Here is a 13,087-nt window from a genome sequence, read left to right as displayed (position 1 = left end):
ACACACACACACACACACACACTCACACACTCACAGGCTTACAATCACATGCATTATATAAATGAGCAGTAATATAAACAATAATAATCTTAAGCTAGAGATACATACTCAATGTTATTCTGATGCATGCTCTAAGGTCGTATCTTTTCCCTAAATCTTACTGCAGCCTGCTGAATGGCCAGTAACATCACGCACACGGCCCGTGTGAGAGCCCTCTACAAGGCTCTGCTGAAACTGCACCGCGGCCTCCCCGTACAGATGAAGGCGTTGGGCGATCAGTACGTCAAAGAAGAGTTCCGTCTCCATAAAGAAGCCAAGCCGGAGGAAACGGAAGTGTTCATGCAGGAGTGGACGGTGAGTACGACTCGTGGCGGACCATGGTTTGGTGGCTCCGAGTTCAAAGCTTGCTCCGTTTGAGCCGATGGTGAGAGGGCGCCACCAACTCAAACTCTTTTGTTTTTTTCTCTTCCACTGTACGTAGTTTCTGTTTATCTGACGGTCAGTCTAAGAGGGTTATGGTCAGTCTAGTGATGTAAGCTTTGTATGAGGCCGACAACTGTCAAATCCACAAACCTTAAGTACTGGTTATCTTTTTTGTCCTCTTATAGCAGTGACATTGGTATGAAGATATTTTGGGATTCAATAAAAGACATTTCGCCAAGACAAATCAGTAGAAAATTTATGCCAAAGTACTCTGTTGCAGGCATCTGAAGTCTTCCCCACAGTAAGGAAGAACTGTGGGTTGAAAAAATGATTACTTCAAAGTTCAAAGTTCTTTAAACTTTTTCGTAAAAGTTTTCCCAAGAGCAGGAACTGGAATACATTACATGTAGTAGTTCGTCCTTTGCCATCTCTGTCTGGAGAGTTCTGAATTCTGATACTCAAAAGTGTCCGGTCCTTTTTTATAGATGATAAGACATGATCAATGATTGATTTTTAAACCATACTTAACTTTTTAAAAGTTAAAATCCTTTCCTTTCCGTTATAATGTCAAAGTACCTTAAATTAAATATGCTATATACCTGTAATATCATACGCTATAGAGTAATTTTATAGTAAAAGCTCTTGTATTATATACAGTGGGTGTCGCATTCAACGAGGTTGCCAGGACCGGCTTGTTGTCCTCGTTGAATCCGACCTCTCGTTGAACGTGACTAAGACTAAAGAAAAGAAAGGAGACAAGTTATTATATTACACGATGTTCCAATACCAGTAATTGAAACAGTTGTTCCCCCTGATGGCGAAAATCTCTAACAGCATTAGTGTGCGCGAGTTTGAACTGTGTTCTGACCATCATTTCTGACTTTTAAAATATTTTTTTTCCGGAACACTTTTTGTGTGGAAACATACCCTCTCACATCTAGGCTTAGAACTACATACAGTAAAGCCGGGAGCTTAGATTTTCTGATCAGGGGAAGAAAAGAAAGTTGAAAAAAATGAAGGTATCCCATCCAGAGTTCATCCAGTTTCACACAGCCTGCATTGCGTTCCCGCCCACCCCCTCCCATCCCCACCGTAGGCTAGCCCTTGCCCATCCTCTTGGCTTTGGGGTCCATATTAGGAGGCACACTAGATCTAGCAATACAATGTGTTTGGAATCGAGGATGGGCCTTGTGCTTCGCATGAGATGGAGAGAAAGGAGAAACGTTATTCGTTTTGGGGGCCGCTAATTGCTTTTATTTGGTTATCGCGACCTAGTTGAAAGCGACTTCGGTCTGTTTGCAACCTTGTTGGAGCTGACGTACATTTACAAAGAGATATAGAGGGAAAAAAATCGGGGATTAAGGATTGCCTCATGGGAGCCGACTTCTCTTTGAATGCGACACCCACTGTATAAAACTACCATGGCTCTGAATTGGCTGGTCTTGTAATGAATGAAGTGATCACTAAAGGGTGGTCTATGGCTGGCACGCAGGACAGCTGAGTTTAATTCCCTGAATGGGGAGAAAATGTTATTGAGTATCTCGGTGTTCCTGCTGGGGTACTGTATCCGTCTCGTCACGGGCTCGCCTCAGAATCCCACCTCCTAATTTATCTAAAATTATATCAATAGGGGCGTAAAAAACACCTAATTAAAAAGGGAGTGCTTATTTAGGCCACATATGGCCTAAATAAGGTAAGGGAGGGGGGTTTAGCTTATTTAGGCCACAGTGGACTGTGGCCTAAATAAGGTAAGGGAGGGGGGTTTAGCTTATTTAGGCCACACATGCTCAAACTACCCTTTTCAGGCAACTGAGTTCGTTCCACTTTCATAATGGTGCACCTTTCTCATTTAGTACGGTTTTGTCTCAGTGTACAACTTATAAATCATAACCAAAATGAATATTGTAAAGAACAAAGCACAATACGCAAACTTTTGCTCAATCCCAATGGTTTGAATGAGGGCCAGATTTTTCCTTCATGGAGGGGCAAAAGCTAGGCTACCACTTTGGCACACTTTGGTCAAGTGAAAAGGTCAAATCCTCCGAATGGACTTCCGGGTTAAATTTGGGGTATAAAAAGAGTGTACACTACGTGGCTGAGTCAAAGTTACACTATCTTTGCCTGAGTTACACTCTCTCGTACTGTCTCGTAGTAGTACATGTAGGCTAGTAGGCCTAGTAGTAGTAGTAGTAGCAAAGATCGTGTGGAGAATATTTGGTAGTAGATTCTATCTAGTAGGCAGTTTAGTGAACGTGCTCAGGGCGAATCGGCCTCGATAAGCCCTGTAGACTTTTGTGATCGGCCACGAAGCCTCGTGTTTTGATGGGTCTAGATCTAAACAACTCATTGTTATTCGCACTGCCACATCCGACAGGCCTAGATCTACATCTTTTTAAAAGGAAAAGAAAGATCTTCAAAATGGTTGAATTCGCGTGAAAATCGATTCGGTAGAACTAGAACTATTAAAATTTGCTTCTGAAAACAAGGCAATTTTTATACGAAGGCCATTTTTATAACTCGATGAAATAAAAACTACTGGCTGTGTACTGTGTTATTCTGTATAAAAATAAATTATGAAACTTCAGGACGTATTATTATTTTCCAGCATCTTTTGACGCCTGAGCTGTAGAGGTTGAAGTTTTCACAACACTAATAGATCTAGTAAGAGGGTTAGGTAATAGGGCTTTCCGTAAAAAATGCATAGATCTACAAAAGCCGAACCACCGAATCGACCGGGCACCTCGCTCTCCCCTGCACACTGTGATAACGTGTTGCTGCGGTATGGCATTATTCAACTATTAATACGTGCGGCTATGGCATTTGGGATGTACTGACTGAAAAAAATTCAGTTTTGTTTTTATTTTACCATATATTTGACTTTAATAGTGCAGGCGATAGCAAGATCTAGATTCCCTGTCTAGAATCAGTAGTAGCAGGCCTATGCTAGAAGCAGCCAGAGAGCCTACAACTGCTAGATCTAGATCTAACTTATTATTGCTATGCCTTTGGGCTTTGGAATTGAAATAAAACGAATTGCACAGTTCTAGTTACTTTTAGATTCAGCAAGTAACTGTATTTCCAGAGTCAATAATAACAAATCTCAGCATAACAATCACTTTTACTTGTATTAGAATAATTAGATCCAACTTTTTTTTCTAAAATCTGTTTTGCGCAAACTTAATATTTTCTCTACTTGTAGAGCACAGAATTTACATTGTAAGCCTCTGCTCAGTCTTTTAGTATACATAATAAAATACACACACACAAGCACACACACACATATATATATATATATATAGAGAGAGAGAGAGAGAGAGAGAGAGAGAGAGAGAGAGAGAGAGAGAGAGAGAGAGATCTATATAATCATTTTATGTTAACATGTCATAAAATCAAATTGTGCCATTTTCTTTGAAAAGAATAGCATTATCAGTGGACTTTTTAGACAGCGAGTCTCTGATTCAATATTTTTTTTAAAATATGCTAATCAATGAAAATTGCAAATTGATAATAGTTTAGTCCTGTAGAGGATAGGTGGACTCTGGGGTCTGCAGAGCGAAATACTAGGTTTTAGGATGTGAACCCCGGAGTCACCATAGTGAAATAAGGTTTGGTTTAAGTAAGGATTGGTGGACCCCGGGGTCAACGTAGTGATAAATAAGCAGGTTTAAGGTGGACCCCGGGGTCTACCTAGCGAAATACTAGGTTTTAGGACAGGTGGACCCCGGGGTCACCGTAGTGAAATAAGTATGTTTCTTTAAAGATTGATGGGCCTCGGGGTCAGCGTAGTGAAATAAGTAAGGTTAATTTTAAAAGGATTGGTGGACCCCGAAGTCACCATAGCCGTAGAGGAATAAGAAAGTTTAATTAAGGATTGGTGGACCCCCGGGACACCTTGATTAAACCTACTTATTTTACTACGGTGACCGCAGGTTCCTCCTATTCTAAAAACCTAACTAGTATTTCGTTAGGTAGACCCTGGGGTCCACCTTAAACCTACTTATTTCAATATGTTGACTCCAGGGTCCACCAATCCTTAAAATTAAACCTAGATCTACCTGTACTTATTTCACTACATTGACCCCAGGGTCCACCAATCCTTAATTAAACCTAGATCTACTGATTTCACTACGTTGACCCCGTGGTCCACCAATCCTTAATTAAACCTATATCTACTTATAATTTCGCTACGTTGACCACGGGCTCCGCCAGCCCTACTATAAAATAAACTGAGATCTACTTATTTCACTATGTTGACCGCGGGGTCCACCGATCCTTAGTTAAACCTTGATCTACTACTTATTTCACTACGCTGACTCCGGGGTTCACATCTTAAAACCTAGCATTTTGTTAGGTAGACCCCGGGGTCCACCTATCCTTTTGGCTAGATAGACCCTGTAGTTTGATAATAACTGAAAACAATACATGCCAGTTGTCATGAATAGTGAAGAAAAATGCGGGGAAAAAAAGACAATGAGGTAGATTATAATTTGTCCAAAAAATTGCAAGTGCAAGTGAAGATCATAAAATAATTTTGTTATTTTCTGGTCATCTTTCCCGGTTTATAAAAAAATTCAGTGGGCCTACTACTAGATCTATGTCTCTGAAGAACATTTTGCTTGCCTTTATTAGCTTTTTTCATGTACATGAAAGCATAGAATATATAGTTTCACACATATATATGCACAATACTTTGAAAAAGAAAGATACGGTCATTGTTGTTTTGATTTTTTACGGAATCCGTTTTACGTTGAGAAAAGCGGTAAAAACAAGTTTAAAAATTTTAAGAATGCCCATAATATTAGTATTAGGAATCGGAAATTACTGCCTAGTTGGCTTACTCTTTAATAACCATGAGCAGTTAAGAAAAAAAAGACAATGATATAGGATTTGTCTAAATATGACCATTAGCAATAAAGATGTTGCCCATTTTGTCCAATTATCCTTGCAGGTAAAATCACCCTGCACTGCACCTCAATAAGCACAAAAGGAATAATTCTGTGACTTTGTATAAAAGTGTGGCCTAAATAAGGTAAGGGAGGGGGGTTTAGCTTATTTAGGCCACAGGTGAGGCCTAAATAAGGTAAGGGAGGGGGGTTTAGCTTATTTAGGCCATATGTGGCCTAAATAAGGTCACCCAATTAAAAAATGATTTTTTCTCTCCCCCCCCCCCCCTCTCCCACATCCTCCTGCCCCTCCCTACCCTCCGCTCCCCCCCCCCCCCCCCACAGAAGTACTATGTGACTTTAGCCAAACAGCTGGGCCAGCGCCGACACAAGCAGTTGGTTGGCAACGACCTCTCGCCCCAGATGTTGGACAACTTGCGGCCCGAGCAGATGGGGCAGCTGCACGAGTTGTTCGTGGAGACCACACAGACGGGCCGCGGCGACGCCTCCAACAGCTGACCTCCGCTTGGGCGAGAATGCGAGATTCTGACCACGGCTTGTGGAAGATTCCCCTTGTCTAGTGTATTGACCTTTTCACACGCGAACTTCTTGGTCAGAAATGACCGACAGTGAAATTTGTTGAAACTGAACTCTGTGGGGCTGCCGGACTGTCTTTGGTTTGCTCGTATTTATATATTTATATATATATATATATATATATACTTCGGTTTTGGAGAGATAACTCAAATAGTGTGTGGACTAAAGGGAAGTAATTCATCTGGAGACTCCCAAATGTCTTAAAAATTTTATTTTTGGAAAACGTTTGAGTATGCAAGAGAAAGAGAGAGAGTGACAGCGAGAAAGTGAGAGGGGGGAGGGAGGGGACTGATAGAAAGAGAGAGGTTGAGGAGAGAGAGATACCAGGAGAGGAAGAGGAAAGAGATACATGGCATGAGAGTGACAGGTATAGAGAGAAAGAGGAAGTGAAAATATAATAATTTACGTAGAGGGAGAGAGGAAGAGTAAATATAATATATAGATCTATACATAGAAAGAAAGAGAGAGATGAAAAGGAGATATAATATATCGTTGTGTCCTTGGGAAAGGCAGTTTACACAAATTTTCCTCACTTCACCCAGGTGGGAATGGGTACCCGGCCATAAACAGTGAAAGATCTTATCAGTGTGTTAGTTGTTTAGCGGCTATAAATGGCTGCTTGCACTGTATTCTTCCCAGGAAGTTGAGGTTGTTTCAGAATGCTCTCAGGTCTGCTGGGGTAATAGTATAGATTGTGAAGTGCATAGAGCTTGCTGTTGAGCGGGGATTTGCGCTATACAAATGTTATTTATTATTATTATTGTGAAGTGCATAGAGCTTGCTGTTGAGCGGGGATTTGCGCTATACAAATGTTATTTATTATTATTATTATTACCGAGTTTTACTGAAGCCAGTCTTCTGAGAGTGCTCCCTAGGATAAAAACAATGATAATTACCCCCCCCCCCCTAGAAAGTGGAAGAGAGTCTTTGATGAGTTGTGATGAGTGAGAAATGTTTGTTTTTTGTCGCGGCAAGATCAGGGCGTGCTGTATGGAACTCCCAGGGCAGTGCCACTGACTCATTGACTGAAGTGTCTTTAGGCCATTCCCAAAGGGGGGACATTTCTCGTTCTTATGCACAGTAGAATTGTAAATGGGCTGATTCATGTCATGCTCATAACTGTGCTTGATCTGCAACAGGGAACAGCTTCTTTTTCTTTCCAAATCCTTACTATCGTCGTTTTTCCTCTTCTTCCTTTGTATGTTTGTCACACTCTTGTGACCCGCTATTTCCGGGGTGCCTTGATAGTCGAAGCAGACTTTGTGCTGTTGAAGCTAGAGAGGTGAGTAGAGTAAGTCTGATTCCCTGTAAGGACTTCTCTGTTGACACCCATCCCTTGGCGCTCATATGACCTTATGCAGCGCCGTAAAACCCTCTTCTATAATAAAAAAAAAAGGAAGTGTCTACGTACTCCCCGATTGGGGTCTACGTAGTCATGGTGTCTAGGTGGACCCCAAAAAAGTTGGATTGTGATTGGCTCGCTGAGCGAGCGGTAGTTTACATTGGTTACAATGCAAGGCTACTGATCATCTCGGGCGGTGTGTCGATCTAGTGTTACTATAATTTATTTATTTTAGCCCAGAGAGAGAGAGTATTTAATGAATAAACGTATCTAGAATCTAGATCTAGATTTTGTTGTGCGCCCAGCCAAGAGTGTGCAGTTCGGAAAGTAGATGATCTAAATCTAGTGGTGGCCTGGTGGGCGAATGACCGAAGAGCGACTCTCGACTACTTGCCTGTGAATTGGCGGAGACACACTAGGCCTATCATCATGCAACTTGATTCACAGGTCCACTATCATAATTATCAACAGTAGGCCTACTTGCCTCTGTAGGCCTGGAGTCTACTAGTTTCAGACGGCTTCTTTTTCGGTGCACGGTTTTGGCACTCCTGTACAATTGCGGTCCCATTTGTTTACATGACGGCCATTGTGGGAGTGAATCTAGATCTAGATCTAGATTTCTAGATCTAAATCTCGATCTAGATCTAGAATCTAGATCAAGATCTAGATCTAGAATCTAGATCTAGATCTAGATTTCTAGGTCTAGATCTAGATCTCGATTTAGAATCTAAATCTAGACCGAACTGCACACTCTTGGCTGGGTGCACAACAAAATCTAGAATCTAGATCTAGATACGTTTCTCTCTCTCTCTCTCTCTTTCTCTCTCTCGGCTAAAATAAATTAATTATAGTAACACAAGATAAATCCAATCACTACCCGAGATGATCAGTAAGTAGGCCTAGCAGCCTTGCATTGTAACCAATGTAAACTACCGCTTGCTCAGGGAGTCAATCACAGTCCAACATTTTTGGGGTCCTCCTAGACACCATGACTACGTAGACCCCAATCGGGGAGTATGTAGACACTTCCTTTAAAAAAATGCTCTGTGGACAAGAATAAAGTTCTGAATCATCAGTTTGTGTTCTGAGTCATCAGTTTGTGTTCTGAGTCATCAGTTTATGTGTTCTGAGTCATTGGTTTATGTGTTCTGGATCATCAGTTTATGTGTTCTGAGTCATCAGTTTATGTGTTCTGAATCATTGGTTTACATGTGGGTTTTTGTGTGTTTGTAGTCTTGTGTGTGTTATTATTGTTGTTAAACTGTCTTGTGTTTCCAGAAGAACAATATCGGTGCCCTAAACGATTTTTGGTGCTATCGGTTTGTTCCTGTGGTGTCGCCCATGTCCTTGTTCTTGTATCAAAGGCAGAACGACGTATCTATCTCTTCAGCAGAAATAGCAGTTTGTAAACCCTATCCGTAGGCCCTGCGGTCATTGCGTAACCCCTGGGTAGTATTCTTCACATTTTAGAATACTTCTAGTACTAGTAGTACAACGATCTCTTTGAAACTTTCAGTATTTCACAAAAAATTCATTTTGACAGACTGCTATGCAAAGCGTACGGATCGGATTAACGACTAAATTTCCTTTTTGGAAAGTGGTGGCGCAAGAGTTCCCCAATGGTATGGATACGATAGTAAAACACGACGTACAGATAGGGTTAAGTGATCAAGCTGCGTAAGTCGCTGCTCTCAATAATGGCAAGTTCAGTTTTGTTTTTTTAATGTAGGTGTTGATAGGGGCTTTAAAAAACCCATTGTTACATATATGTGTACAGTAACAGGAATGTTTCTAAAAAGGTTTACGGACACTCAGGCTATCTATTGTTAAAGAACTGCATATAACTGTCCCCGTGGTTTTGTGCACCCCGCATAATTGAGCAAAATTTGACCTTTTTTTGCATAATTTCTGATTATTTTTCTTAACTTTATCATTCTTTGTTAAAATTAACAGAATCGCATAATTTCACATTTTTTGGCTCATTCTGCATAATTTCATAATTTTTCTTGCATAAAACGACGGGGGCAGATATAAAATGTAAATAAATTACTTATAAGGATACACAAGCCAATTTGTTTGCTTGCAGTTACGGCACTGTACAATGTAATTATTTGTAATGGACTTCCAACTCTGCTTTGCCTTCACTTTGATGTGGTCTGCTTCTTCTCCTTTACCCTGTCCTTGCTGGTTTCTGACCAAAAGTAGATTCTATAAATTCATATCGCCTCATGTCAGCCGACTAAAGTAAAAAACCTGTTTATCCGATTGTTAAGCATCCTGTGGTTCATTCTGTCATGAATGTTTTTGATATACGAGGAGCATGTAGGCCTACCATATACGAGGTGTATGTAGGCCTACCATATACGAGGTGTATGTAGGCCTACCATATACGAGGTGTAGCCTACCGTAGTTGTTTCTACACCCACATTGGCACGATTTGGTTGGAGGACGCCACTTGTAGGTCCTACTTTTATTCTTTCCCTCTTTTGATTCTGTCTGTCTTGCTCTTTACTTGCACTGTTTTCCTGGATCGCTAACAACAACTTGCACTGTTTTCCTGGATCGCTAACAACAACTTGCACTGTTTTCCTGGATCGCTAACAACAACTTGCACTGTTTGTTTGACTGTCATTATTGTGTCCATGTGCTTCTCTTTACTCGTACAAATGACACAATTTAGATCATTTAGGAGGCGGGCTTCCGACCCTGCCTACTGTCAGGACCACCCTTGGCTGAGAGAGATACAACATCACAGCAGAAAGACCGAGCCGAGATTTAAAAAAAAATTTCTCCCCACTCGGTAATTGAACTCAGGTCTCCTGCATGTAACAGTAAAGTGCCTACCACTGCACCACAGACGTTGGTTCAAAAGTACAAAATCTGGTGTTGAAATGCATTATGTTACAAATGTGAAGACTATATAAGGTCGCTTTTAAGTTTAAGCACAAGGGGGCTGTCCCGAAAAATGCTGTTTTGAGAAAATCTAAAAAGGTAGAGTTTTTACCCCTTGTTCAGTTTCTATAAAAAAACTATGAGAGTTTTCTCTATAACTATAACCAAACAAATATACACACCAATGAAACCAAACTTCTCCTATAGGTAGGGCAATGCCCACTTTTGGGGTAGGTCAAGATTTCTGGAAACCCCCGAAATCTGGGTTTTCTCCCTTCCCCCTTTTAGGGTAAGGCCCCCCCTAATATTTAAACAAAAAGTTTACTTTCTATTTTTCCCTTACTGTCTTTTCTTTGGGTCCTCACCGAGTCCACCCCTGCCTCCACAAAAAACCTGGGTAGTTGGCGGGGTCGTTTATAATTGTTCTTCCCCCCCCCCCCCATCGCCCCCTAATTAAAATTGTACGGGGGAAAGTTTCTTCACTTTTCCCCCCCTCAAATTATTTTCCCCCCCTGGGGGGGGGGGGGGGGGGGGGGGGGAGAGGAGGGGGTTGGTAGCAGAAAAAACTAACAAGCAACAAAGCCAAATTGCACCATGTGAATTCTTAAATAAAAATTTTATTCTCCTTCTGTTTGGCAGAAGCCGTGTGCCTGCTAGCCACAAGTGCGCACGTACTTCCAACAGAAATGATACCACATGAAAAACTTCAATCAATCAAAATGTTACAACAAACTGCAACGGGAAAAAAAAAGAGAAAAAAAAAAAAAGCAGAAAGAAAAGCATGGGGAGTGAATCATCCTTGTGAGTCGTGAGATTCCCCAGTCACATCTCTTGTACCTATCACAAAGTTCACATCAAGGTTTTTAACACATTCAAGAAATGTCCAATTTTTTTTTGTCCATAACACAATTACTCATAATAATAATAATAATAATAACAGGAAATATTTACAAAAACAGATTCTAGCCATTAAGAGAAAAAAACCAGTCAGCCGTGTACACATAGAGTCACACCAGTCAGCCGTGTACACATAGAGTCACACCATGTCAGCCGTACATGTACACACCACAATGTCACACGTGTCCACATAGTCACCCCTGTCACCTGAGTACACACCATGTCAACTGTGTAACACACCGTGCCACCCATGTACACACCATGTCACATGTGTACACAATATGTTAGCCGTGTAATACACACCGTGCCACCTGTGTACACAACATGTCAGCCGTGTAATACACAGTGTACACAACATGTCAGCTGTGTAAAACACACCGTACCACCTGTGTAATACACACCATGCCACCCGTGTACACAACATGTCAGCCGTGTAATACACACCGTGCCACCCACGTACACACCCTGACTCATGGAAACTGAGAAACCACAAACTTCACGGCACATCAGATATTTTCAAAAATGCTCCCAGTTGATGTGTGCCGGTCATCCACGAGTCTGTCTGTACAAGGCGTCGGTCTGTACAAGGCGTCTGTCTGTACACAGCTACTTACAGTATTTATATACTCCCCACACAATCAACAGCCTTTCTCTCTCTCTCTCTCTCTCCGGCCGACAAACACACACACGCCCCTAGTCTAAACTTGCTTCCAAAACTTGTGCAGGTCAGCTAGAGAAGGAAAAAGTTTTTATTATGACATAAGAAAGCATGATACAGTGATATATATATATATAAGCATATATATGTATACACACACATACACAATAGAAATGAATACATATGTGTATATGTATGAATATACATACATATATTTCTATCGTACGTGCACAACTCCAAGCATGTATCCGACAAGAGAGGGCAAACATATTTTTCAAGTACTTAATTTTTCCCGTCCTATCTTCCAGAATTGCTCCAATGTTGCGGAGAGCTTTCTTTTCCCTCCTGTTGGCATCACCCACTGTAAAATTGTCATCACAACCGTTGACCGATGTTTCCATTTCTCAATAAATACAGTACAGTAGAACATGGAGAGCTCGAACACAGAAGACTCGAAATCACACATCCGTCGAACTGTGCCTGCGGTCCAGGTTTTTGGTCTTTCTTTTACATTTTTTTACCTTTGTGAGATATATCCCTCGAACTACGGATCCCTCGAACTACGGATCCCTCGAACTACGGATCCCTCGAACTACGGATCCCTCGAACTACGGATCCCTCAAACTACGGATCCCTCAAACCACGGATCCCTCAAACTACGAATCCCTCGAACTACGGATCCCTCGAACTACGGATCCCTCAAACTACGAATCCCTCAAACTACGGATCCCTCGAACTACGGATCCCTCAAACTACGGATCCCTCAAACTACGGAGGCTGGTCCCCACCAATCTGAGATATCCGTGTTCTGCTCATACCGTAATTTGAGACTTCCCTTTAACTTCACTTTTCCGACCCAGCGGCCATCTGGGTTCTAGCCCTTTGGCCTGTCGATACGGCAAACAATTTACAGATTTTAATCAGCTGTGTTTGGTCGCTGTATACTAAATTTAGACAAAAAAAACAAAAAAAAACGTTTGGCCTAATTTGGCAGACACACCGTTGGAGCCATACACAGATGATATACAATAAAATATATACACATACATTGGTGTGTATATAAATGTACATACATATATGTATTGTACATACATACATTATGTGTACATTTGCATATAATACATAAATTTATATATATATATACAAAAACAATACTAAATATATATATATAGCTATATACAGAGTATACCATTATCTAAGGTAGAAGTCCTATACATCACCTCATCTCACACAACAGTATGTATCAATATATGTATATATCACTTGACCGGAAAGGAAAAAGAGCCAAAAAACTCCCACAGCGTTCACGAGAGCCCACAGCCCACAGCCGGGTCAGCGTACGGGGCGGTGGTCCACTCCACTCTACCGCACTGTACCCCACACATGAGGGGGGAG

At 41.3% G+C, this 13,087-nt stretch overlaps 1 protein-coding gene across 3 annotated transcripts in view; it reads left to right on the top strand.

Moving 5' to 3' along the window:
* The window catches only part of LOC101846214 (succinate dehydrogenase assembly factor 3, mitochondrial), a 15,999-nt gene extending 9,858 nt beyond the window's left edge, over window positions 1-6,141 (top strand). For all 3 annotated transcript variants that reach the window (XM_005099739.3, XM_035970128.1, XM_035970129.1), the window contains exons 2-3: window positions 167-354; window positions 5,652-6,141. In XM_005099739.3, the coding sequence (XP_005099796.1) occupies window positions 175-354; window positions 5,652-5,825 (354 nt within the window). In that variant the 5' untranslated portion in view covers window positions 167-174 and the 3' untranslated portion in view covers window positions 5,826-6,141. The remainder of the gene's footprint in view (window positions 1-166; window positions 355-5,651) is intronic.
* The last annotated feature ends 6,946 nt before the right edge of the window (window positions 6,142-13,087 follow it).

The sequence above is a fragment of the Aplysia californica genome, unplaced genomic scaffold (assembly GCF_000002075.1).
Source record: "Aplysia californica isolate F4 #8 unplaced genomic scaffold, AplCal3.0 scaffold00224, whole genome shotgun sequence".
Classification (NCBI taxonomy): Eukaryota; Metazoa; Mollusca; class Gastropoda; order Aplysiida; family Aplysiidae; genus Aplysia; species Aplysia californica.
Note: the sequence above shows the minus strand (reverse complement) of the source record. Positions and strands in the feature narration are given on the sequence as shown.